The sequence below is a fragment of the Rhinolophus ferrumequinum genome, chromosome 8, assembly GCF_004115265.2.
Source record: "Rhinolophus ferrumequinum isolate MPI-CBG mRhiFer1 chromosome 8, mRhiFer1_v1.p, whole genome shotgun sequence".
In the NCBI taxonomy this organism is placed as follows: domain Eukaryota; kingdom Metazoa; phylum Chordata; class Mammalia; order Chiroptera; family Rhinolophidae; genus Rhinolophus; species Rhinolophus ferrumequinum.
The window spans coordinates 38,953,960-38,981,027 of NC_046291.1; the positions used below are offsets into that span (position 1 = coordinate 38,953,960).

Consider the following 27,068-nt stretch of genomic DNA (forward strand, 5'->3'; position numbering starts at 1 on the left):
AAGAGAGAAATGGAGGGGACAGAAGACAAGGAAAATGCTCCTACTTTTTTTTACCTTTAAAGATAATATAGAGAATCTATATTAAGAATATAGGTTAGAGCCAGATTGATGCGATTTAAATCTCAACTCTATTACTAGCTATGTGATCTTGGTCAAGTTACTTAAAATACAGGCTTATAATTTCTTATCTGAAACAACTGGAACCAGATATGTTACTAACCTGTTAAAAAACACTAATAGTAAAATTCTAGCTTAGGTTTAGAAAAGAGAGAATCAGTGGGGGTGCTATTTTTAGTTAAGGAGAAACCCTGAGGCTCCTTAATAACATAGCCTGTAGGCTGACACCTATGTCTATGAGCTATCCCTGCCCTTGGAAGTAAGTGTTTAAGGAGATGCATTACTAATTTTAGAATGCTAAGTGCATTATTGTCACAGTGCCAAGTTATGCCAATTTAAAAAAGTAAATTAATAAAGCTGGATAATCCATTATAAAATGATACTACTTAATTAACTGTAAAACTTCACAGCATTTATAAATGGTTGTTTAATTAACCAGGTAACCTGAGACCCTTCTTAAAGCACCTGCTGAGCACCAGGGAGATCCTGTTTAGACTCTGAAAGACTTACTGGGCTTGTGGATTAAAAAAAAAAAAAAATCTGCCTCAAACAGGTAATTAAGAAGAATAAAATGAAAAAGAAATAATATTGTTAGTGTTTTCTTTTTACACCATCTGGGTTGGCCAGTGAATAGTTACTACTACTTCCAAAATAACTGAGTTTTTAAAAATGGCTGAGGATATCCTTAAGAATTAACAAACTATATTTAAGTTATATGAAAAAGAAAAATCAAACAGCAAAGTCTTATAAAATGCTATAAAAAGTGAAAATCAGGCTACTTCATGGAAACAGAATGTCTATGAGACCAAATCAGTGTAAAATAAAAAATAGACCATATATTTGATCCCTTTTCCCTCATCTACCCCCCCACACACACACATACACACACACACACACACACAAGAACACACAATGTGATAGATGATGTATTACAGAATTGTACATCTGAAACCTTGTAACTTTGCTAACAATTGTCATCCCAATAAAATTTAATTAAAAACAAAAAAGAAAATGTAATTATATGAGAAAAAAAGAATGAAGAATGAAGTAAAAAACAAAAATAGACCTTACAAGAATCTGTACCCAAGTATTCCTCAACCTAAAAAGCAAAACAAAAATCAAAGACAGAATATAAACAAATGCTTCTCCCCTTTCTGCTTTTCAACTATGGGCTTCTCTCTGCTTCCCTTCATCTCCTGGCTTCTGCCTCGATGACCAACTCCAATGGACACTTAGTCCCGTTCTCTGATTTGAGTATCTGCAGACCCTAACACCTTACTGTCTCCGTTGGGAAGCATAAGCCTCTTTCAGCCTTCTCTTTTGGTTTTTCTGCCTCCTCTCTAACACTTCCTCTTTAGTCTGGTTTGCTGGTTTCTCTTCGTTTGCTTACCCCATATAAGTGCTGATGGTCCCCACCGAGTTCTATTATCAGGCCTTTTTTCTTATTCTCTACCCTCCTTAATTTTTTATTTCCATCTATACACATACACCAGTAATGCTAAGTGAGAGATATACAACCCCTACTTCTTTCACCCCCAAATGTTTACTATCATCAACCAGCTGCCACAAAAGTCGTCTCAATCTCACCACATTCAAAACTCGATAAAATATTTCATTCCACTTTTACCCTGCTGTCCAACTGGCTCTGCCTGTTTGCCTTTACTATGATAAAGGGCCCTGTTACCTATCCATTCTGCCAAATCCATCATCTCCTCTCCTTTACTCCAATTCTGTTGAAGTAAACCTGACTGGTCTCCTAATACCAGTCCTTCTCGTATTTCAATAAACTTCTGGAACACCATGGAGTAATGTTTCTAAAGTAATAATTTAAGTACTTTTGGTCAGGATCGTGAAATGTGTCATGTAGAAATTCCCTTCTCCCCTATCCCAATATGAACAGATAGCAGTGATAGATAAAGTCTGTTTCTACAAAAATTTTGAAAGACCTAACCGTTTTTTAAAAAGACAAAGAAAGATGTTATATGTGCAAAACAAAATAGGACATGATGGCTGAAGTCAAAAGTCCTATGTGCTCTAGAAATGAAATTCTAGTATGAAAATAGGGACAGAAAACACCCCATAAAAGGCAGGGAATTGAAACCAGTCTTTCAATTTGAAATAGGCGCTGAGATACCTCCTCTATCCCCCCAAAATGCTTAAAAATACTGTGACCACTGTTTGGAGCTGCTTACAAGGATCACAAAAGGAAGCGCACAGACAACTGCAAAACCGAGAAGGCTAAGCCATGTGGCTAAGAAAAGGGGTCTCTAAAACCTTGGCAGGATGGAAGACAAACTACTAATAACACCTGACTCTGAACTGGGGCTGGGAGCTGGGTGGCATAGGCCAAACTATGGGGAGGGAGGTGCAGGGAGAGATGGGAAAAATCAAAACAACAAAAACGGTATGCCACCACAGCAGTGATACAACTAGGGCGAGAGGGGCAACCACTAGCAGTTGGCAAACAACTCAAGATTGCTTTTGGCCAGAAATGAGAAGGGGTCAAGGAAACTCTGAAACAAAACAACTCTCCTTACAAGCATGGAATGTGATGGGCAGCTGGTGGCAACATAAAATACCCATTTGGATGCAGTGCACAAACAGAAGCGAGTATTTGGTTAAATGATTGCTCTCACCAGAGAGACACTCAAAAGTTTATCATTCTGACAGTCTGTGGAACTGGAACTACTCAGGACAACACGCTTTCAAATTCCCCTATTCCTCCAGGCAAAAAGAACCACATGAAAGTGCAGCAAAATTTTGGTATCTATGAAAGATTACCAGCAGCCCTTATAAAATTCTATTTCAAGAGAAAATTAAAATATCAATGGGCAAGCATAGATCTGGCAACACACTTCAATATAAATCAGAGAAAAAAATTCCCAACTGTAGGACTGACACAAGTGATAGTCCCATCCACACATGGAATCCTAGTAGACCAAGGTCTAAATCAGTGCTTTACACACTTCAACGTGCACCTAGAGACCGTGTTAAAATGCAGATTCTGATTCACTGTGTCTGGGATGAGGTCTGAGACTCTTCATTTGTAGCAGTTAGCTTCCAGGTGATGCTATTGCTGCCAGTCTTCAGAGCAGACTACGGCAGTTAGAGTTTCTAGAGCATGACACCATAGACCTCAAGTCTGGGTCTCCTGTCACAAGCTGCCTGGGTACCAGTGTAAGCAGCAAAGTTCCATGAAGCCACAGAGAACCCAGGGGGAATTTAGACAGTACCCTTACCATGCCAAGTCAGCCACCGAAACCAGTCTAAGGCGGCACTGGGGTGTGCTGAAACTATTAAACCATTACTAAAGGAGCTCTGAAAAACAGGACCGATCTCAGATCATCCAGGCACTGCAGCTGGCTACTAAAGCTAGCCTGAATTGTTCCTCAAGCAGACAGAACCCCTAAAACATTAAATGAGCACAAGCTTCCATCCAAGACTCTATGATAATAATTAAGAACGCAATATTGCAAAGAGCATAGGAGGGGAACTAGTAGCAGAAAAGAAGATTTCAACAAATTATGAAAAAAGGGAAGAGTAGAACAGAGAGTCTCTAGGCTTAAAGTCAGCAGACAAACAAGAACAAGAAAAGGGCTCTTCTACAGAGAAATGAGTAAGAACAATCTTGGTTTTTGAACCAATTACAATTTTTCATTATGTGTGAGAGAGACAGAGAGCGAGAAAGGGGGAGAGAGACAGAAGGAGAGAAAGGGAAAGAAAAGGAAGAAAGAGAATGGAGGGGAGGAAGATAAAATGAATTACTTAGGGCAGTGAGTATGGTAGCAGAGTAAGCCCTTGTGATTCCCCCAGACTCCAGAACAGGAGCAGGATCTTGATTACTTAACACTGAAGTGGAGCCTGATAGTCAGTGAGCCCTGCCACAGGGGAAAAGACAGCAAGAGAATGAGAGGCTTGGAGGAAAAAGACCTGATAAGCAAAATAAAACTGACTTCCTAAGAAAAAGAGGTAATTTAAGAAACAAGTAATTTAAAAAACAGAAACAAACACTTCAGAGAGATTCAAGATTTTGTATCCATAAAACAACGATATGTAGTTATGAAAAAGCAGTACAATTTTAAAATGCTCTTGGAATTTAAACATAACATCTTCAGAATAAACAAAAAGATCAGTAGAAGGGATAAAAAGAATCAGAGAGATCTCCAAAAACTTATAGAAAAAAGAAAAGATTAAAAACTTGAGAAAAACAAGAGAAAAATAAGAGGAGGTCCTAACCAAACAATACAGAGCTTCACTAAAAAACAGAAAAATTATCAAAGTGATGACAGACAGAAGTACATAACCCCAGAGTTGAAAAAGAAATGAATCTACAGATTCAAAAGGTCTCACACCAAGTGCTCCGCATAATAAACAAATGAATAATAAAAGACACACACCTATACATATCCTTGGAAAATTTAAGAACAAGATGAAGGAAAGATCCTAAGAACTTTCAGATAGGAAAAAAATATATTGCCTAGAAAGAAAAAATTGGAATGCATTAATCTTCCCAGCAGCAACAATGGATGGACAAAAATACTCAAATATCTTCAAAGTTCTAAAGAAAAAAATATTTTCAATCTAGAATTCTATGTCTACCAGACTATCAATAAGAAAAAATGCAAAATAAAGTCCCATGTTCCCTTTCTGTGGAAGTTACTTAAACATGTATATCAGGAAAACAAAATGAATACCAAGAAAGGAAGGCATGAGATACAAGAAATAGTGGAAATAATCAGTACTCCTCTGAAAAGAAATCCCAAGATGAAAATTGTGCAGAATGCCTGACGTACTCAGTCCAAATAAGAAACAAGTGGCTTCGACTAACAATGAGTTCAAAAATAATGAAATGAAATGGACTACTAGTTATAGCTAGAATAACTAAACAAGCTGGATTTCATTGCTGACAATGAAGAAAATTTCTTCACTTACAAAAAGTGAAAAGCCCAGAAAAAGCAAAAAACTACATAAGATAGTCCATATATAAAGCACAGAAAAATATGACAAATTTTGAGCGATTGATGGGAGAAAAAGAGAGATCTCATTTGTTTGGGACAACAGGAATATTCTCATTTGTAGAAACATAACACTGGATCCTCAGAGACGAAATGTAACATACTTGGGTTTGCAATGAAGATTATTTACAGTTGTAGTATGTAAACTGCACATAAATTTTCAACTTTTAGAATCAATCTTCAAACAAAAAAGATGGAAGACTTAAAAAATGGCTACATAAAAAAATAGATTATTAATCTTGATAACACAAAAGTAGAGCTGACACGATTGAGAGGGGAAAGGGCAAGAAAAAGTACGAATGGGAGTATTAATAACTACATCCAATATTACAGGGATTCAAGAAGCACTATCTGAAGCTGATAGATCAAGAAAAGAAAAATGGAATATATACTTAGAATGAGAAAAAGAAAACAAAGGTAAGAGAGCTCAATTCTTTCTTTCATAGTAGAAAGTAAACAGATGAGATTCTAAATTGAAAATCATTAAAAAAAATTAATGTAAGCACAGCATTTGAAATAAAAATAACAGGAAGAAAAGGAAAAAAGGAAGTAGAACTGGGGAAAGAAGTTTAAGCTCTGTATGTATTTTCTTTCTTACCTTATACACGTATTTCATAAAAATGTGTTTGTTTTTTTTTTAAAAAAAAACGCTCTTACGACTCCAAATACCCAAAAGAGAAATAACAGTTTCATTGATAAATTAGAATTTTTAAAGAATATTTTTTGTATACCTGAGATTCTTCGGAGTGGTACTGAAAGAATTCCATATTGCTCATAACAGCAGTCCCCAGAACAGACATTAGAGCCATCCTATGATCTGATACTCTAGTTTTCTGCCAAATAACTGCCTAGGGAAAAAACATGACACAGACAACTTTTAACACAATGTAGATTTACTACACTCAAGTACTTACATCAGTTATTTCTATATTTAGCATTTCTCTCCACTTTATATTTTCAGTATCATTTAGAAGAGAGGCATAGAAAAAAAGAGATGCATGCAAAGTCTGACAGCTCTGGTTCTGAATTTTAGTAGCTGTGTATGTTGCAGTGCACAATCTATTTCACTTCCCTTAACCTGTTTTCTCCTCTCTGTAAGATGACTAAAAATATTTATCTCCCCGAGTTGCTGGAAGATGAAAATATATAATGTAGGCAAACACATAACCAGTGCCCGCCATAAAAGTTTTATTAAATATTAAGTCTCTCTCCTCTTCTAAACTTCAGAGTATATTTAAATTAAATTGTTACTCCAAGTGAGGTATTATTTTATTAAGGATGGATAGCTATGCTATAAAATTTCTGTTAATAGTTGAACTGGTATAAAAACTTGGGATAATGAATGCTCTTTAAAACTACCTTTATAATTACTTTTTATTATAGAGAGAACTTTAAAAAAGCTACCTAAACCTCATAAACTTAAAAGCTGAAAAACGAACTTGCCTTTTTTTCACTACAAGAATGTAGCAGGGTGTTTAGGAGAACCACGGACCAGTTTGGCTATTTTGCAATTTCAGTTAATAAGGTCCAATTATAGTTAAATTTTTCAAGAAACCATCAATACAAACACATTTGTTCATTCAACAAATATTCACTTAGCACCTCCTAAATCCTGAGAAAAATGTACAAAGGGCATAGGAGAAAATATCAGCATCAACATTCAAGTAGCAGGCAGATGAAGAAGACAAGACTGAAAAGGAGTGGCCACAACAGCAGGAAGAGCCAAGGGACAGTATGGTGCACAGAACAAAGAAGTTTTGAAGAAGGAGGAGTCATATGTGACCAGTGTCTAGAGAACAAGGTAAGAACAGAGATGTAGCCACAGGCTTTAGCAGGAGGGTGAGAGCAGCTCTAGGGAAGTGGAGTAACCAAAGCCAAATTTCAGTGATTGTATAATGACTAAAGGGAGAACATAAAGTGAACCCAGGCAATTCTTACAGGGAGTCTGACTGTAAAATGAAAGCATATAGAGCAATAAATGGAGGCAGGTATGGATCAAGGGAGGACACACTATAGTGTGTCCCATTAAGACCCTCCCTTGATCCATAAAGCAGTGAAGGAAAAATGGGCATACAAACAAGTAGGTTTGTAGATTCAATGGCTGGAGGTTGAGAAAGTTCCTTCTTCAATTTTTTTTTTTTTTTGTAATGTAGAAAAGATATATGTTGTGAGTGAAAAGACATTGATTTAAATAACTTTTCACTGTCTATTGCTTTGAAAGTTATATGAATTAGAAAAAGGCTATTAAGTACATGAAAGGAAAGTGTAAAAATAAATGGTAAATAATTAAAATTAAGGTACAGGTTCAACATATATATTTCCAAACAAAAAATTATAATATTTTGGTAACTACATTTATACTTAAAGGACAATACAATAGACTATTTAAAATTGGAACTGCTCCAGGAAACATGGGGTGTAGAGTCACATAAGTATTTTTAATCCTTAATTTCATTACATATTAATACTTGGCTAAATTAAATTTTTTGGAGAAACTCATTTTTAACCTACTCAGCAAATATTATTGAACCTCTACTATGTACCAGATTCCATGCTAAAAGCAGGGAATACAAAAATAAAAAAAAAACAAAGTCCCAGTTCTAAACGAGCTAAAATTAGAAAATAAAATATTAAAATAATTAAACGCATTATGAAAACCGCTATACCCAATGGGAGCTTGTATAAGAAACCTAAGCCTACTTCACAGAGCAGCTGCATGTGTAGTGAGACTTGAAAGGAGTTTTCCACTCACAAACAATGGGTAAAGGCATGGAAACACAAGAGAATATGCCTTACTGGAGATGAAGCTGTACAGGTAAAAAGGTGCAATATCATGAATGATCTAGCCTATTAGGCAAAGAAGTTTACAGTTTCTCTTATGTGCAATACCAAGTCACTGGAGAAACCTCATTGGGAGAATGCCGTGATCAAATATGGATGTTAGAAAGCTTTTTGGACCCTGAGCACATTATGTTAGATGAAGTAAGCCAGAGAAAGACAAATACTGTATGATATCACTCATGTATGGAATCTAAAGACAAACTGATAAAAACAGAGAGTAAAATGGTGGTTACCAGGGTTGGGATCAGTGGATAGGACAGATGTTTAACAGCACAAACTTGCAACAAGTAGTGAAAACAGTCCTAGAGATCTTATGCACAGAATAGTGAGTGAATATAGACAATATTGTATTATAATCATCAAATTTACTAAGAGCCTAGAACACAATTATGCCAACCACTGAAAAGAAATGATAATTATGTAATATGATAGAGGTGCTAATTATTGCTGCAGTGGCAATCATATTATAATATATAAATGTATCAAAGTAACATGTTGTACACCTTAAATTTACATAATGTTATATGTCAAGTATATTTCAGTTAAAAAAAAGAAATATCTTTGGCAAGGATAATTTAGTGAGAATTGAAGCTAGTGGAACATGGATTTTTTTTTTTTTTTTAAATGTGACTGTATTAATTCAACTCACAGATTCTCAGCTTTTACTGAGGACATGCAAAATGGATGAAGTTCATTCACAAAATAGTCCCACAGGCACTGAGGACTATGTGTAATTCCTGGCACACTAGCTGTAATGCTACTGCTTTCTGTTCCACTCACAAAAATACAATGGAATGCAAGTCAGTATAAGTGATATTTACATGACTATTCTTCTAAATTTTTTAAGGTAAAACACTTGCAAACTTTGATACTTTATTAAGACTGTGGCTGAGAATCACTGGACTGGGTAAAAAAACTAAGCACATTGGTAAGAGGGAAAGAGAGCACAGAGACAGACTAAAAGGATATTAAATAGACTTGATGTGATGTGGTGATTAACTGGACGTGAAGAGGAAGAAAAGGAGAAGAATCAGGAATGTGACTGAGTCCCTGGTACCAAGAACAGGCCCAATAAACACAACTTTGTTGAAGAAATGAGCAAATGAATATACATTTTTTGAGAAAAAAGTAACTCAGTGGAGTTGAAAATTAGCTCTTTGTTTTTAAAGATTAAGACTGCTGGCTGCTACACCACTACACAGGTTACAAATTATGTCTTTGTCTACTACTTCACATTAGGAAATCCAAGCAAACTTTTCTTTTTAAAAAAATATAGTTTTATTGAGATATACTCATTCATAAACCATTACAATTCACCCATTTTAAGTGTACTATTCAATGGTTTTTAGTGTATTTACAGAGTTATACAACTATCACCACAATCTAATTTTAGAACAATTTTATCACTCGAAAAAAAATTAGCAGTTGTTCCCCATTACCTCCCATCTTCACCCTAGGTAATCATGACATTACTTTGTCTCCATAAATTTGCTACTTTGGGTATTTCATATAAATGGAACCATACAACACACAGTCTTTTGTAAGTGGCTTCTTTCACTTAGCACAATGTTTTCAAGGTTTATCCATGTTTCATTACTTTTTTAATGGATAAAGATTTCATTGTATGGATATAGACATTTGAACTATCCAGTCATCAGATAATGGACACTTGTGTTGTTTCCACTTTTTGGCTATTATGAATGATGCTGTTATGAACATTAATGTACAAATTTGCATTTCTTTTGTGTTTCTGTGTGTGTCTAAAAAGACCAAGAAGTCAAGAAATGTTGGCTTCTGCTATTATGGCTGTTATTTTAAGCCAGCCAGGGACTGGAGACTTAAGGGACAATATTCAAAATAAGAAAAAGTAAGTAAAGTCCTGAATAATCTGCAACTGTATGGGAGTGTAATACTTTATCACATTACTTTTAACTAAAAATATTTAAGTACTAAAAACTTACAAAAAATTTATCTCTTTAAAGCTATGCTAGCTCTCTGATACTGATATATATACACATACATATATGTAAACATATACTTAGAATATATATAAAATATACTTAGAATAATGCAGTAAAGAAAATATTTCCTTCAAGAAAACTTGTTTTAAAATCCCTGCACTGCATACAGCTATAAAGCCTGTGATACTTCTATGTAAACATCACATTGTTCAGTTCTATTAGTGATGCCTCAGGTGATACCTAAGATATAAATCTTTGTTGATTAATGCGAAGGTGCTATTTTAGCTAGCATACAGAACTGTAAAAAGATCCCTTGAGGAAATGGGTTCTAAAAAAGCTATGAAACATGAGAACCATTAAATGTGAAAAAAATTTTTTTAAGTAAATATGCTAGTAGTTCTGGAGCATTATTTCATACCAAGCAAGTACTGCATGAGATCAAAGGGGCTAATTTAGAAGAATTTTCTAAACTAGTTACAGTTGGACTGGCAATAAATGATGAAGAGGTCTGCCAACAAATTAAATCTTCACTAAGACGCAACTAAGATTCATTTTCAAAACAGGATCCATTATTAAAAAACTAAATAATAAAATGTGGTAGTTAAAAATTAAGGACCCAGAAGACACTGAATTTTTAAATACTACATTTTCTGCAGCAAATAGTTTTCAGTTTGCTTTCCCTACCACTTAATCAATCCTGTATTATTTTCTAAAACAGGTTTTTCTTTTCACTTCCTGAAGTTTTTCATATATTTTGCCCTTAGGCCAAAAGCTTAACATGTGCTAAAAATACACACACATACCCCCTTATGTTTTCTATCTAGGTCACACAAAGTTGGAGCTTCTGGATGTGCCAAGTAAGAATCTGACTCTAGTCAGTATGATGACAGTGCAAAAAACACCTCAATCAAAAATATATTATTACATGCACACCATGAAATTGATTGAAGTTAGCCAAATCTATCCTGTCACTGTTTCTACTTCATTGACATACTATTTGAAGGAAATGAAATTAGATGGAATACTCAGTATTTAATCAGTAAACCTCAATTGGGAAGGCAATCTGTGATAATGGGGAAAAGGAGCCTGCACACAGATAATAAACAATTAACTAAAAAATGTAATGCTAATAAGACTGCTTTAGCAAAGGAGGCTCCTTCATTAATATGAAATAAAAAGCATACATATTGGCCTAGAATGCAACCAAACTTTTCATGCAAAGGTGTACTAAGAAGTTCACATTTTAATTTCTTAAAAGTCAGAAGTTTTAACTATTTCAAGGTCTTGCAATTTGATATAACTGATCTGTATCTATTGCTATCTACTCCTGGATACGTATTTGGACTGATTCTGATTCAGAAAAGGGTAGGGGAACAAACACAATATAGGAAATGGCAATTCTTTTCCCCACACTGGTACTATGACAACAATATTAGCTATAGAAGCTTATCACTAAGACAGTGCTAAATGTTTTGAATTCAGTATAAAATTATGGGTTATTCCATTACAGTATCAGTACTATTGTTCAAGAACGTCACATTCTATTAACATAATAAGTATTAATATGATTTAACCCGTTAAGTAGCCTCAGATTTTAAAAAACAATTCCATCTTGGTAAAACACAGCACAATTGTTAATTTAAAATCTCTTATCCTTACTTTTACTCTGCTTAAATATTTATTTTATATGAATTTTTTGGAATAGAGTACACATTATTATTTCCCCTGAAAATTACAAAGAAATCAGCAACTTTATCTCTGGGGGAAGGGGTTGCTTGTAAGAACTAGGCTGATGAGAGACAAAAATGAGAACATTTTTTTCACTCTACCTTTTCACATTTTGGTTTGTGAACTACGTAAAAGTATGATTTATTCAAAAAGCAAATGAAAATTTAAAAACATAGTTAATCTTTGCATAACTTTCAAAGGGATATTGTACATACTCATTCTTCGTGATCTTTAAAACAAGAAAGGTTATTTTCAATTGCTAGTCAAATCTTGTATTACCTACATCAGCAATGTTTCTTGTTTAGATACTCTTCTTCATGTTCTGTGCAACTACCTAGACTACTGAAGCAATATCTTCCTTTATACCACTACTAAACATAATCTGGTCCATCCTCCAACTGCCATGAGAATTATCTTATTTTGTTAGTCTCCTACTGAAACGCCTTATTTTGTTCCCTTTAGCCACCTGGCAAGAAGTCCACATTCCCATGTAAGCCACAAAAGGTACTTCCGAATGTGGACTCAAGCAACCTTTCCAGCCTCATCTCATATTTTCCTACACCATTTTCAACTTTCTCTGACTTCTGATGACTCCTTGACCTTGCATGTGCTTTAAATGCCTTTGCCCACCTAATCTTTCTCCAGAACCAGTTCTAAGGCCACCAGTTTAATAACTGCCTCCAGATTACCCATACTTTTCGATATGGTTTACAGAAAACTCTTCAGATTAGCCTTTCTGATCAGCTCTTTAATCTTGTAACCCTGAGACAATCATTACTTCCCCCCATATTTAACTTTACAGAAAAGTTTATTTGCAAATCAAGCTGCTATTGCTTTATAACAATATTTGATTTCAGCTTTTTCTCTTTATTCTCACTGAATAGAACATCTTATACATTACATTGTTTTTCATGAGACTTTTTTTTCTACAAACTTGCTCTTACTTCTCCCTAGTGCATTCTAAATGAAGCTACCCCAACCATCTCTTCTACAATCCAACTCTATCCTCCACATGGTTCTCTAGTTGTTCTCTTTTCAGATCAAGACCAATAATTGATAGAAAATCCACACAAAAGTCCAATAAGGAATCAGAGGACTTGAACAACACTATAGACCAAATAGACCTGACAGACATACAAGTATACGCGTACCAATCACTCCCCCATTAAGCAGCAAAATACACATTCTTCTCAAGCTCATAGGGATCTTTCCCCAAAAGAGATTATTATTAGGTCCCAAAACAAGTCTTAACAAATTTAAGATTGAAACATATCAAGTATTTTTTCTGACCACAATGGAATAGAATTAGTAATCAATAGCAGAAGGAAAACTGAAAAATTCACAATATGTAGAAATTAACACACCGTTAAACCATTGGGTCAAAGGAGAAATCAAAAAAGGAAATTAGAAAATATTTCAAGATAAAAAAAATGAAAACACAACATACCAAATCTTATGATGCAGCAAAAGCAGTATGAACAGTGAAGTTCATAGCAATAAATGCCTACATTAAAAAAGTCAAGTAAACAACCTAACTATATACTTCAAGGAACTAGAAAAAGGAACAACAAACTAAGCTCAAAGCTAGCAGAAGGAGGGAAATAACAAAGATTAGTGCACGGCAAAAATAAATAAAATAGAAAGTAGAGAGACAGAAAAACAATAAAACTAAGAGTTGTTTTTTGAAATGAAAAAAAAAATCGAGAAACCCTCAGCTAAACTAAGAAAAAAAGAAAACTCAAATAAAACTAGAAATAAAAGACATTACAACTATTAATACCACAGATATAAAAAGAATCATGAGACTGAACAATTATAAGCCAACAAACTGGATAACCTAGAAGCAAAGGCTCGATTCCTAGAAAAATACAACCTAACTAGTGTCACTGCTTATAGCCTCCTATAATTCTTCTCTGCACACCACTGCCAAACTGTCAGAGGTTAACATCTTGATCAAGTCACTTCCCCAACCCAATTTTCTAAAAAAAAAAAAAAATCAGCTTAGCTCTCAAAACTCTTTATAATCTAGCCTTAAATTATCTTTCAGAATTTATCTTCCTCTATTCCTTTGTATAAAATACCTACTCACCTAAATCAACTTATTCACTGACCTTAAATGTGCTCTGCACTTTCCTACCGATATCTCTTATGTTCATACTATTTCTCTTCCTAGAATGATCTTGATCCATTTATCCACATTGCCAAATTCTACTACAATAGAATCCCTCTATGATGCACCCACCTTGGGGATGGGGGGGAGGTCCTAGGTGAGATCACTTTTACAGGTTGTTCCTATTGTACTGAATCAATATAACACTCACCTCCAAAGTGGCCAAAGCCAACCATTCCTCTTCTGTGAGCTTCTAGAAGTCCCCCAAAAGGGTTCACGATCCAACAGTAACCGCATCACCTGGAGACTTATTGAAAATGTAGAAGCTCAGGCCCTCCCTGACCTACTGAATGAGAACCTACACTTTTAACAAGATTTTCAGGTGATCTGCATGCATATTAAAGTTTGTTTAAAGCACTGATGTAGGAGACCAGGAGATAAAACGGACTAGAGAAACACAGTTTGAATACCAGGAAGCACTAAGATTGGTGATCATGAATTTAAAAGGTACTAGTCAGGAGGGGTGCGTGTTTTCTTCCAGCTATGTTCAGTTTTACTGGTTCAGGCACCAATAAGACAAAGAGATGGATTTCACCAGAATTTCGTTAGTCAAACAAATACTGTTAAGTGAGAGAGGAGCAAGAAAATTGAAGTAGTGTCCAAGGAAAGAATAATTATGGACCATGTAATTTAAGCAGCGGAAGTAGGGAACTGAGGACATCAGGGACAGAAAAATAGTTAAAAGGCAGTAGGATCAAGGATCAAAGGTCCAAAAGAGGGTAAGGATTGTAAGGGACTAAGCTGGAGAGACAGAGAGTGAAATGCTTAACCTGACATTATGGAGGAAGTGTAGTTTTTGGCAATGACAAAGTCTACAGTTTAGCCCCTGGAATTAATGGCTGAGGAATTAATGGCAGGGTGGTAAATAAAATCACTGGAGGAGAGGAGTAAAAGATCTGAGAGTCTAAAAAAGCTACCTATGGGAATACTAAATACACCAGAGTAATAGTGATCCAGGAGTCTAAAGAGCAAGAGTCAAAGGTGAGGGGTATTTTTAGAATGGAGAGAAGGAATGGTCTAGAAGTGGCAATGAGGCAAAATGATGTGAGAACTAGGGGAGGGAAATTAGTCACCATTTGAAAGGGCTGCAGGGGATACAGGGTTCTCAGGGAAAGCCAGGTTTTAGAGCAAGGTGATCAAAGAAAAGGCTAAAAACACAGGAGATTTTACTTGACTGATCATGAAGTGGGGCATTTTAGGAGATGGGGATGTGTGAGAGACAGTTAGAAAAGGCAATGATTTGTATGAGACTAAGAGTCCAGGGGGATAAAGATGATTTGAGGCCCTGGCTTCTGTTGATAGACATACATAGGAATAAAAATAGAATGAGATTAGGGTTGACAGTCTCAAAGCAGGTCACAGTTTTGAGGTCTTGCCTTGACTGTGAGAGTTCTGGGAATCCCATCTGACACCTGCAAATGGAGGCATGGAGAAGGGAGGGGTGGTCTTATTCTGAGAGCAAAGGCTATCAGAACACATCCACCATGAAGTTATACCTAACTATTCTAGCCTGAAGTAAACATTCCTTCCTCCTAATTTCTATAGTATTTATCAATATCATTCAACAAGCACTGAACAAGTTTTCATTATTATTTCATATATTTAAATGTTCATACACTTTCACATCTACCTCCTTACACTGTCAGCTCTTTCCAAGTGCAGGCCATCACATAACTGTGCCAGAGCACCTATTCAAAGCCCTGTGTCTAGCAGCTGTGAAGAAGCCATAGCGAAGGAGAACGAAAGTTGCATTTAACTTAAGAGATGTGAACTTTAGTTCATCCTTTGCTATATTCAGCATTTAAGTTATTGGGCAAGTCACCCAAACTCTTGGGGTCACATGAAGATGAAATGGAAAGGGACCAGAATAAAAATACTCTATTTGCTAAAAGATTTGGGTATGACTAAGAAAGATTTTCAGTGGTCCTTCCCAGATGTAAAGATCTAGGAATCTTTATACCTTCTATTATTTTATGATTTGATATATGAATCATCTCATTAGAACCTCTAAGTGACAGAAATGTGAAATTCCAATTTGTAAGAAACATATGGAATTGCCCAAGATATATGCACACATCCTTAAAAATCAAAGAGTTTTAGAACTAAAAAGGGTCTTAGAGATCATTTAATCAACTTTTATTAGCTTAAGCTCAAAAAGTGAGATTTGTGCAGAATTCTCTGGGTATTACTGATCAGAAGAGAAATCTATTGTGCTAAAGTAGAGAAATGTATTAGGATAAATACTAAGTTTATAAATGTATTTGGTTAGAGGACCTGTAAAGGAATTATATGGTTTTATTTAAATAGGTTAGTAGAAACAAGATATATTCATGGCTCTTAAGAGACTGTGTCCCTGTCTAGTGTTTCCTCCCATTATGCCATCCGCAAAGTTTTTATGTTTTTCCTGACTAGTTCTAATGAAGACATTATTGGTGACTAAGATGCTAGGCAAGTAAATAAACTAGAATAGTATATACGAATACAAGTGAGAATATACTCTTTAAAAATCTAAGAGGTCACTGGAAAATCCAAAAGGATGATACCTCAAAAAAGAATTCATTATATGAGTATGAACTAATACTATGAGGAAGGTTTGAAAGAGGCCAGAGTGTTCACAACTGGTGCTGTATTAATTTATGTATTTTGATTTTAGCACTACCTACGTAATTCATTTAGTAGTCTACTCTGCCCTTTGTACTGAGTACGCATTAAGGGAATATAGATAAGTAAGATGTAGCCCTCCCTCACAAAAGAGGCTTGTTGATAAGGGGAGACAGAATGCAAATCGTTGCCAACAAATTAAAAATTATATGACTGAAATGCAGAAAATGTTATGGAGAAAGTCAAAAAGTAACTAAGTCTTGCTGGGGGATAGGGAAAGTCTTCGGAGATTTCCTTAATAGTGTGGATAAACATCAAACTCAGAAATCAACTACATTAAAATTTGATTGATATATGTCTCTCATCTCTACTATACGGTATTTCATAGAAGTTAGGTGAAAAGTAAAATAAATTAATATAACAAAGAAAACATGAGAACCATTTTAAAAATTTAGTTATGAATTTTCAAGTAGCAAAACGAAACTTCAACCAACCAATCATAATTGATAATCAGCTCCAAGCTAACTTTAAAATATATCTGAAGAGACATCCACCTCCGTTAATCAAAAGAGAAACAAAAACAAAATCCACTCAAACTTTCAAGGTTTGAACTGGCAGAATAATTTCTTCATAAGCAAGAAGCAGTGGACCCACAGTCCTAAACTGGAATTTATCTTTGACTATCCTACCTCCACAACCCTGGCCAGGATGGGGAAAGGAGAGGGTGACCCTTTAACATTGGGCCAATTGTTAGCAAAAGACTTTTCCTTGATTTCTTATAGCACAACTGAAACAAAACTGGGACATTCCAAAATATTGGAGAAAAAGGTTAAAAGATTCAAAGAAGAATAAAATGAACAAAGAGTATCATGAATGTAAGGGACACAGATTACAAGCTACCACGTATTTATCTTCAATTTATAATCCCATAAATGTGTCCCTTCTTTCTCATTCTTGGTCAAACCCTGCTCCTCCCTCCCACCCCCCCCAATCTTTGGCCACCATCACAAGAGTACCCTCCTAGAGACGCAGAAAACTACGTCAAAAGAGGGCACCACCGCACTCACTACAAAATCCCCATTGCCAGTTTTCTGGGTTTCTGTTCCTGGTTAAGGCCCTGCCTCTTCCCAGATTGACTGAAACCAGAGAGATTCAACTCATCAAAGCTGTGTCATCGTTCTTTCAGATCTGAAAAGTAAACAAACTGATCCCAATAAGCCTTAACACTCATGTGACATGGAAGTCGGGCATGGGGGAAGTCATTCCTTCAACTACTCTCTCTCTCTTTAGTACCACTTAAAACTTTCTTATATCAATATTCAATTTAGCTTTTGCAATATCAGTGGGTTTCTAATTATGAAGACAAAACTCAATTCAAAACAATTTTTAAAACCACACACAATATTTTTGGCAAAAAAAAATATTCACAAAAATCAACAAGTATCAAGTAGGAAAAGTATCTCATTTGAAATCATACATTCATGTTTTGAACTAGTGATCTACAAAATTACTCATGTACACATGAAACATCTAAGAATACTAAATTGGTTTCAGATATCATACTGAGAAAAACTTCTGATTATGGGAAATAACTATAAATGAAAATATATACAGCAGGACTTCACAGGAATTGTTATTACAACTAAAGCTGAAAATTGTAGTGCTCATCCTAAGGAATGGCTCTAGCATTTCTCCAAATAATATCTACTTTAAATAAACTCACTGAATCATCCACTTGCAAATTATTTCCCTTTGGCTGTCTCATTATTCAGTATGCTTTCAAGGAACATGATGATGAAAGAAGAAAAATACCTCTTTCTAACATAACCATACTGGCAAGAACATCAACATTATCAGTATTCAAAGAATGTCTTGGCAGGTTAAACCTTCATAAAAAGAAGGAACGCTATCTAATCCAAGATGTCAAAATAGCAATAGTACTTCTCATATTATGTGCAATGTAATTGTTTGTTTCTAATGCAGAAAAAAATTTCAAAAAAAGACGCTGATATTGTCGTTTTAATTTTAAGCAAAGGCAAAAATATTTTTCAGAAAAGCACATGAAGAATAAAAGAAAGCATGTTTAAAAGAAAAAGGCTAAGGCCAGAATTGTATTCAATGTCTAAAAAGACTTATGATAATGTATCAGTGCTATTTTGGAAAGTTTACAATAAATTTTAACATCTGAGGAACAATAGCACTATTAAGAAATAAAAAAGTTGAAAAATAATTTGTACTAAGAGAAGAAAGCTTGAAGGTACATTGCTTGTTGTACTTCAGTCCGTGATTTCTTTGTGTAGTAAGAGCTAATAGCTAAAATTTTACTATAAGACTTGCTAATCTTACATTACTTTCATGGTATAACACGCTCAGCATACTCTCCAGGATCTGAACTGCAACTGAAATTGCTGAAGGCCATCGAGGGATGTGTGTTTGCTCAATACAAATTCAGATACGGTGTCCTCCAAAAAAATAATAAAATGCTATTACAAAATACTACTTTCCATTCTCAAAAGAAAATGCCTACCACTGATGATCTTGGTTGGGAAAATTGTATATAAACTTATCCAAAGCTTACAAGGTACATATATGATTTTAAATATTCATTTCCATCACATGAGGCAACAATCTTGTTTAATTCTTCCATTATGTTTTCCCTTACTCAACATTTTTCTCTGTAGTTGTACTCACTTTTCTTTTATAAATATGTAGTTCCTATCTTCCTATTTTATCTTTTTCATCTGTATTCCCTTCCTGATCATTTCTTCTGTCCTTGATCTTTTCCTAACTTGGTTATATTCAACTTTTAATTACTAACTGTCCTTTGGATCAAGAGGTCATAGGGTTATTTATATTAGTAGGATGAGCCTCCATCCATCAACATCCTGCAGAATCATAGCATGGTGGAGCTGGAAGGGATCTCAAGGTATCATTTGGTTGAGCTCTATGCCAGCATGAACAGGTGGCTGACTCGTCTAATGTTTTTCTTCCTTTTTTATTTTTTTTAAAATGACCAAAGAGTTTGATTATAAATATTCCACCATAGTTTGGTTTAATACAAAATTTTCTTAATAACAAGAAAAAGAAAACTAGATAAAAAAGGTTCTGACCTCAGCACTATTACTTACTATAAAATATAATTCCTTTCATCACTCTGAGCTTCAATTTCGACATACAAATAGAAACAACGTTGTCTAACTCATAAAGTTATTGTAAGTGCTCTGAAATCTGAAAAAGAACCATATAAATGTAATGTAGTGTTAAAATGGAAAGCAAAACAGTAGAGTGTAAAGAATCTGCACTCTGAAAGCATGCTAAGTTGTAAATCCCATGAAACAATTTACTAGCTGTGCAACATGAAGTAAAATATTAAGCCTCCCTGAGTTAAGGTCAAAGAACTGCAAAACTGATATGTCTACCTCACTTGATTGTTGCTGTAAATTATAGAAGCTTATTGCACCTAGCGGTCTTGGCATTGTGTAGGCCCCCAATAAATGTGAATTCCTTACTTCCCATCAGTTTTCCACATTTCTGCTGTGTGGTTCTGCTCTCCCTCCATTAAATATTTCAAAGTGCATATGTGGACTTCTATGAAAAACAAAATAATCAGAAAATATGTAAACCTTCCTTTCCCCTAGGATTCATCAAGCAACAAGAATTCCGTTCCAGCCCTGCTTTTAAAAATGGAAAAAAATGAGGTAGACTTTCCTTTAAAAAAACAAACAAAAAATTATTCCAAAGAAAAAACTGTTTAGAATAGAAGGTGGAAAATGTCAATTATGAATTCTATAAAGGAAAAGAACAAGTCTTTATTTATCTCCATATTTAGGAAGCACTAAACATTTCTTGGATGGAAAAGTCTGTTGGTAAAATTACTGATCTTAGAAATTAAGAAATGAAAGGTTAATGAGATTTCATATAGATATTAGGTAACAAAGTAAAGATGCTCTTGATATAATAAAGATTAAACAAATGGAGACAAATTTTTGAAGAAGACTCCTTACATGTCTGATTTAGATAAACTACATCGTCCCTTTATATCATATACCAAAACAATCATATATAAGTACAATAATGCTTACCTTGTTATGTATAAAAAGAATCCTTAAGTCAGGTTTAAGTATACCATAGCTTATAAGGAGATCGTGGACCTTTTTTATTTCATCCTTACATTTTTTAGCAGTTGAATAAAATTGCTTTCTTACAGGTAGATTCTTAAACAATCTTAAAACAGCTACAGTTGTACCTGTTGGCAAGTAAGAGGAAAACATATTTAGATGTGGAAAGAACTTCAGATCTTCAAGTCCTTTTATCACTGAAGTCCAGTCTTCCTTCACCTCTGGGAACCCAAAAAAGACTCAACTTTGCAAGACATTCTGATCCTGTGCTAGACTGCTCTATTTGTAATAGGACCAACATGCTAAGTACAATATTTTCTTCTACGTGGTCTAAATAAGAATAATTTTATTAATATTTCTACGACTGCAAGGAAAAAATGGGCTCTCCAGAATGTAGTAATTCTGCTGGTATTCAAACCACCTGGGAATGATTCTTATTCTACACTTTAAGGCTATATAGTATATGTGATAATCTTAATTATTCCACTAAAAAGTCTTATCTGAACTATCTAATTACTTGGTTTAATTTACCCTCATCTTCTGAACAACAACAAAAATTCAAGACAGGATAATCTTACAAAAGGTCCTTTTTTAATTGTCAATTTATTTAACTAAAAAGTTGACTAAATATAAAATTATAGTGCTTAAGTGTCAGGTTAATAGTCAGCTTTTGTTAAGAAAAAACACATGAACTTCGGACCACCTTTTTCCTCTAAATTCTTTAACACAGCAATTGTTTTAAAAGTTCTTATCTGCTAATTCAAGTATCTGGATTATCTGTGAGTTTGCTTTTATCAACTATTTTTTCTATTGATTACAGATCCCATTTTCCTTTCTTCATATCTCTTAATATTCTTATTTTTGCAAGACACTGCATATAAAAGAACAACAGATACTAAAGTAGATAATACTTTTCCCCACAGAAGGCACTTCATTTCCTCTGCTAAGCAACTAGAATGAAGAGTGCAGATCTCTTCACTATAGTCAGGAGTTTAGCTGGGTTGGAGCTGAGTTGCCCCTTTATTTAGTTCCAGTTCACTGCCAGTTTCAAATATCTTGAGAATGGAAACAGGTCTCTTCCTCTAGCAATGCTTGGGGATCTAAGCACTGCAAGATTTGAAGATCTTTCTTTCTCTCTCCAGCTCAGTCCCAACTGTCCTCATCACTGCTTTTCAGTCAAGTTCTGATAAGATTTGGCATCTAGGGTGAACTAGCTCTGTGTTTGAGGATCCCATCTTCCCATCTCTCAAGTCAGCTGACGTGTGACTATTAAAAGTTCAGCCGGTTTCTCCTTGCTCCTTAGCCCACTATGCCTCCAGACTCAGTTAATGCTCTCAGGGATGCAAGCGGCCACCATCTCTTCTTGTCTAGGAAACGGTCAACTCTTGAACTTAATTTACTTCAATTTCTTTGTGACATTTTCCTTCAATGGGCTTAAAAAAAAAAAAAAACAAGCTTTTAAAATTGTGTGTTTTCCCCCTCCTTGCTACATAGAGAGCTCTGGAAATCATCTACATCCATCATTCTCTTGTTGAAAGGTGACACTCCTACCCCTTCTCACCTACCATTTTCAAACTCAAATGTTCCTTTCTGAAAAATTCGCTAACCTTCCTCTCAGCAGCTGGTGGCTTCTTTTTACTGTCATTACTTATTTGCTCATCAGTGTTCTCCACTAGCCTGTGACAAATATAATGGCATATACTGTAGCTATGAACAGGCAGTGGGAAGGAAGGCCCCATATATTTATATTGATTCTTAAATATATGTCATGCATCAAAGACCACACTATACCTAATCCATTTACTAATCGATAAGTAATTGCTTCAGCAGCTAAAAATATTCTCAGAGTAAACTGAAAATTACCAGTAAGCCAAGACTTATACATGTTTGAATAAACCTTAAAGATGGAAAACTTTGCTAATTCCAAATGAAATGTATATCCTGAAAAAAAAGTACCAAGGAATATTGGCCAATAGGAGGCCCCAGTATACTATCGTATTTTACAAGAGAACTGCTCAGCTCTCTAACATTAGCACATTCTACAAACACCAGAATTAAACTGCAGTCTTGTAATATACTCCCTGTTATATTTTTACATGACCCTATGTTATGCCATTTAAAGGCAGCTATTTATATTCCTAATGTAAAGAGGAATGGTTGCTTGAAATACCAAAGTTTTCTTAAACTATTTAATGAATAAAGTTCCATTATCAAGATGAAAAAATTCTTTCAATACATGCACAATCACACATAGCAGGAATTTATAAAGAACATGATGCTCTGCTCTAATAACAGGGTAGGGAAAGGAAATACCCTGATCAGAGTACTTTAAATATACTACTTTTGATATCTGAGAAATTCCTAACAGAAGTACTAGGTGGTATTAAAAGAATTTGTCCAGGAGGATAAATTGACTTAGAAAGCTTAATACTGATTACCCAGAGTAAAGGGAATAATAGAGACGAGCAACAACCACACAAAAGACTAAAATAATTTCGGCAGGGTTTTTGGTAAAAGAATGTAAAAGCTGGAGATTTATTTTTACATTTCTTTTTAAATTTTTCAATTATTTAAAAATATAAGTAAACAGAAGGGTAATTTAAAATGACATACTGTTAAACAGACAAATCATTTTTAACGGCTAAACTAATCCGTAAAACAAATACCTATGCTAGTAAAAACCAGAACTGGAATTTCCAGTAAACTATTTATAAACATTTTAGAATATGGTTTTTAAAGGGGTAACAAACTTTGCAATGCCTGAAGAAGATTTTCTTATACTAAGTTGTCCCTGCACCTACAGTTAGGCTATCTTCAGGTGCCATCCTATCAGATCATATGAGGAGTGACTGCTAAGTAAAGATGCTCACACCACAGCAGAAATTAATCTACAAGAACCCTAAATGCACAGGTATTAATTAAGATGGTTGAACTGTAGTTTTATCTTACACAGAAAATATTTAAATGGAAGCTGAATGACAGCTGGTGGTGAAATGTGAGTCTGTGATTCAATCACTCAAAAACTATCAGCACTAAGGCAATATGAATGTAAAATGCTTTTCAAAGTGTTTGTGGATTTCTATAGTATGTCCACCTAGAGCAATTTGAAACTAAGAGCTTAATTTTTGGTTGTTTACCTAGCCAATCAACTGTACTTAGGAGAAAAAAGTGAGTTACAACAGGCAATTACTACTAGTTTTAGCAACCAGTGGCTTTCCAAGTATGTTGCTTCTTAAGGTAAAAAGAATACTGCTAAAAGAAATAAAAGAAATAAGGTTAGTTTACTGACTGAAAAATTCCAATAAGAAAAGAAAAATCAATCAGCAAATGGGCAAAGATCAGAAGGATTCCATATTTAAGAACTGTTATTTCATAGTTCTCATGGAGATGAATAGAGAAAAGCATGAGAAGTATGAGTGATGCAAAACCACTGGCCATCCAAATTAGACCGGTTACTAAGATAAAAATAAATACATTTAAGTTTTATAAGGTGACTAGATTACTTCAGAGTACTCTACTGGATAGCCACTCAAATATCTCCTAATGGTTTCCTAATTTGAACTCTTAAGAACTGGGGTCAGAGCATTTCTGGAGAGGGACCATATTTAAAAAGGCCTTCTCTTTGTTCTAACCTTTCACACATTAAAAAAAAAAAAATCAAAATATATTATTTTTAAATAAAATATGTACAATATTATTACACACTAAATTAAACAATAATTAGATTAGCTCATTTTTATTAACTGGAAAAATAAGGAAAAATGTTAAATGTGTTTTCTTAGGAGTTTCTATTAACTCCTTCCCCCATGTAGATACAAAAATACTAATTCTTAATGGGCAATAAGTAATCAGTAACTAACTGGAGGTTTATAAAAAAAGAGAGGATTTGGCATCAGTATTAAGATACAAGGAAACAAATTTCAATGAAGGTAAGTCATTTGAAAAAAATAAATCCAATAATTTCATACATAAGTCCCTTTACAGATCTAATAATTCTTTTGAACATGACTTTAAAGAGGTCATACCTTTAATAGTCTGTCAACTTTAAACATCCCATCACCAGAAGTTAGCAGCATAAAAGATTCAAGGAGATATGTGAAACTCAAACCCAGAGAGATTTTTTTCCCCTTTAGAAGTAAATAGTAGAGAAACTTAGAAATATAAGATGTCAATTAAAATGTAATAAAATTACTTAATGTATAAAACCACTAAAGAACTAAATGACAAATAGCAATAATAATGTATTTATTTGCTGCAACCAATACAGAAAGGGAGGCAGTAGATGAGAGTATTATATGAAATATTAGCAATGAGTTAACAGTTGAAACTGAGTGGATATTCTATCCACTTGTGTGCATATGTTTGAAGTTTTCAATAAATAAATAAATAAGTAAATTTTAAATTATTTACTTAATCATAATATCTTGATGGTGTGATGTATTGTAATGATAACCAAATCAATGTTTTAGGCATTTCAGTAAAATATTATCCTTCATATATCAAGAAGACACTAGTAATCCATAATGCTCTTACAATTTTTACAGAGTAACTAATCTATGTTGTCCAAAGTCTTTCACACAGTTCCTCTTGAGAACAACTCGAAGTATTTAAGAGACTGTTGGCTAGAGTACAGGCTGAATGTTCACTTGGCAGTTAACTAGCTATTACCAGGACCAAGCCCAAAGCAATGTATTTGAATTTAAGGAGAAAGAGTTTTTCAATCAACTATTAAAGAATGCTACTAAGCTACTACTCTCTTACCTTGTCCAAGATGTGAAGGTTTTTGAGAAATTATGTGGCCACTGCCATCTAAAACATACTGGGTGCTAAAATTATCAGTAGCTGTCCTGGTTGTAATTAAAACCTGGAATAAAAAAAACTCTAATAAAATCACAATTTTAGATACTGCAGAGGGCTCTTTATCAAATCAGATTTAAAATAATTATCATATATTTACTTAAGATTGAAAAATTTTACTTAAGAAAGTCTCATGACCAGTTCTCTTGTAATATTCCTTAGAGTTATACTAAGAGACATAATAAGCAATATGTCGTTTTTTTCATTTTGAGTATTTTACTCTAATTAAAACACTCACATATCAATGAGTGTACCTGAAATGGTTATTTTTATTATATGTATTATACGACTTACATTTGTAAAATCAAATACTTCAACTGCTTTAGGGAAGTTTGCTTCCTAACAGACTATTCTCAAAAATTTATTGGTAAATTATTGCTAAATACTCCTTTTGTAAAATGGTAACTCCCTCCTACTTTTATATGCTATACAAAACTGCACTCTGTATTTCAAGTTAATGGTTTAAAAGAATAAAAACATAAATCATACACATACACATATATGGCCATTTTTTTCTTTTCTTCTTTTTTTAAATTAAATTTACTGGGGTGACAATGGTTAGTAAAATTACACAGGTTATAGGTTTCAAGTGTACAATTTTATAATACATCATCTATATGTCACATTGTGCGCCCAGAGTCATTTCTCCTTCCAATTTTTTCTTAAACCAAGCTTTGAGCTCACTATTTAGATGTAAAATTTCTATTAATTAAAAACGTTTAGCATTAAAACATGTAAGAATAAGAAAGGATTTCATTCAGCATGAAATATTTCCTAAGATGTGAATCATAGAAATATAAACTTAAGAAGGTCTGCACTCTTTTGAGCTACTCTCTCCCTCAGCTTCCTGTTTACCTATCTTGTGAGATTAGTAAGAGAGTATTAACAATAGTAAATCACACCCTTGCAAGAAAATACCACAGGTGGGGAATGGGGATGCTGGCAAAGAAAGCAGGGTGGACTCAGAAAAGAGTAGCTCCTCACACTTCAGTGAACAATGCCGACCCAAAACTGGAAGCAATCTTTCTTGGCCATCTGTGGACTGAGCAGAGTTGACTATTTTAAAATACATCTATATAATTTAAGAAGAAGCTGCAAAGATCCAGTTCCACTGCTGGAACTCAATTAGGTCCAGCTGAGTCAACATTTGATGGTTCTATCACCCTGTCTTAACCATGCATGGATTTACTGGACGTCATCTGGCTCTGTGGAACACGTGGGAACCATACAGGGAATAACGGAGTCACACGAAAAAGTATGGCTTCTTTAGCTCACAGTGTTTCCCCGAAAATAAGACTGGGTCTTATATTAATTTTTGCTCCAAAAGACACATTAGGGCTTATGTTCAGGGGATGTCATCCTGAACAATCACGCTAGGGCTTATTTTCCGGTTAGGTCTTATTTTCAGGGAAACACGGTAGTAGAGTCTGTTAGATTCTTTCTGAGGGGAATGTCCATAAAATCCTTACTAGGGGCACTGCTTCAAGATGATTTTTCTGTAATAACTATTCTTCAGTACTCTTAAGTGATTATTTTACTTCTTCCAAAAATATATACCATGGTTCAAAAGTTGTGTGATTTAAAATTTTTCCTGACAATTAATCTTCCCTGCTACATCACAACTCTATTGTGTTCAATAGTGATTTCTTCTAGTAATGTT

The 27,068-nt window shown here is 34.4% G+C and overlaps 1 protein-coding gene across 4 annotated transcripts in view; it reads right to left on the bottom strand.

The window, feature by feature from the left end:
• PMS1 (PMS1 homolog 1, mismatch repair system component) overlaps positions 1-27,068 on the bottom strand; it is an 86,608-nt gene that overhangs the window by 23,012 nt on the left and 36,528 nt on the right. For all 4 annotated transcript variants that reach the window (XM_033111583.1, XM_033111582.1, XM_033111581.1 and 1 more), the window contains exons 4-6: positions 25,313-25,415; positions 20,516-20,679; positions 5,864-5,980 (exon numbers count right to left, since the gene is read on the bottom strand). In XM_033111583.1, the coding sequence (XP_032967474.1) occupies positions 5,864-5,980; positions 20,516-20,679; positions 25,313-25,415 (384 nt within the window). The remainder of the gene's footprint in view (positions 1-5,863; positions 5,981-20,515; positions 20,680-25,312; positions 25,416-27,068) is intronic.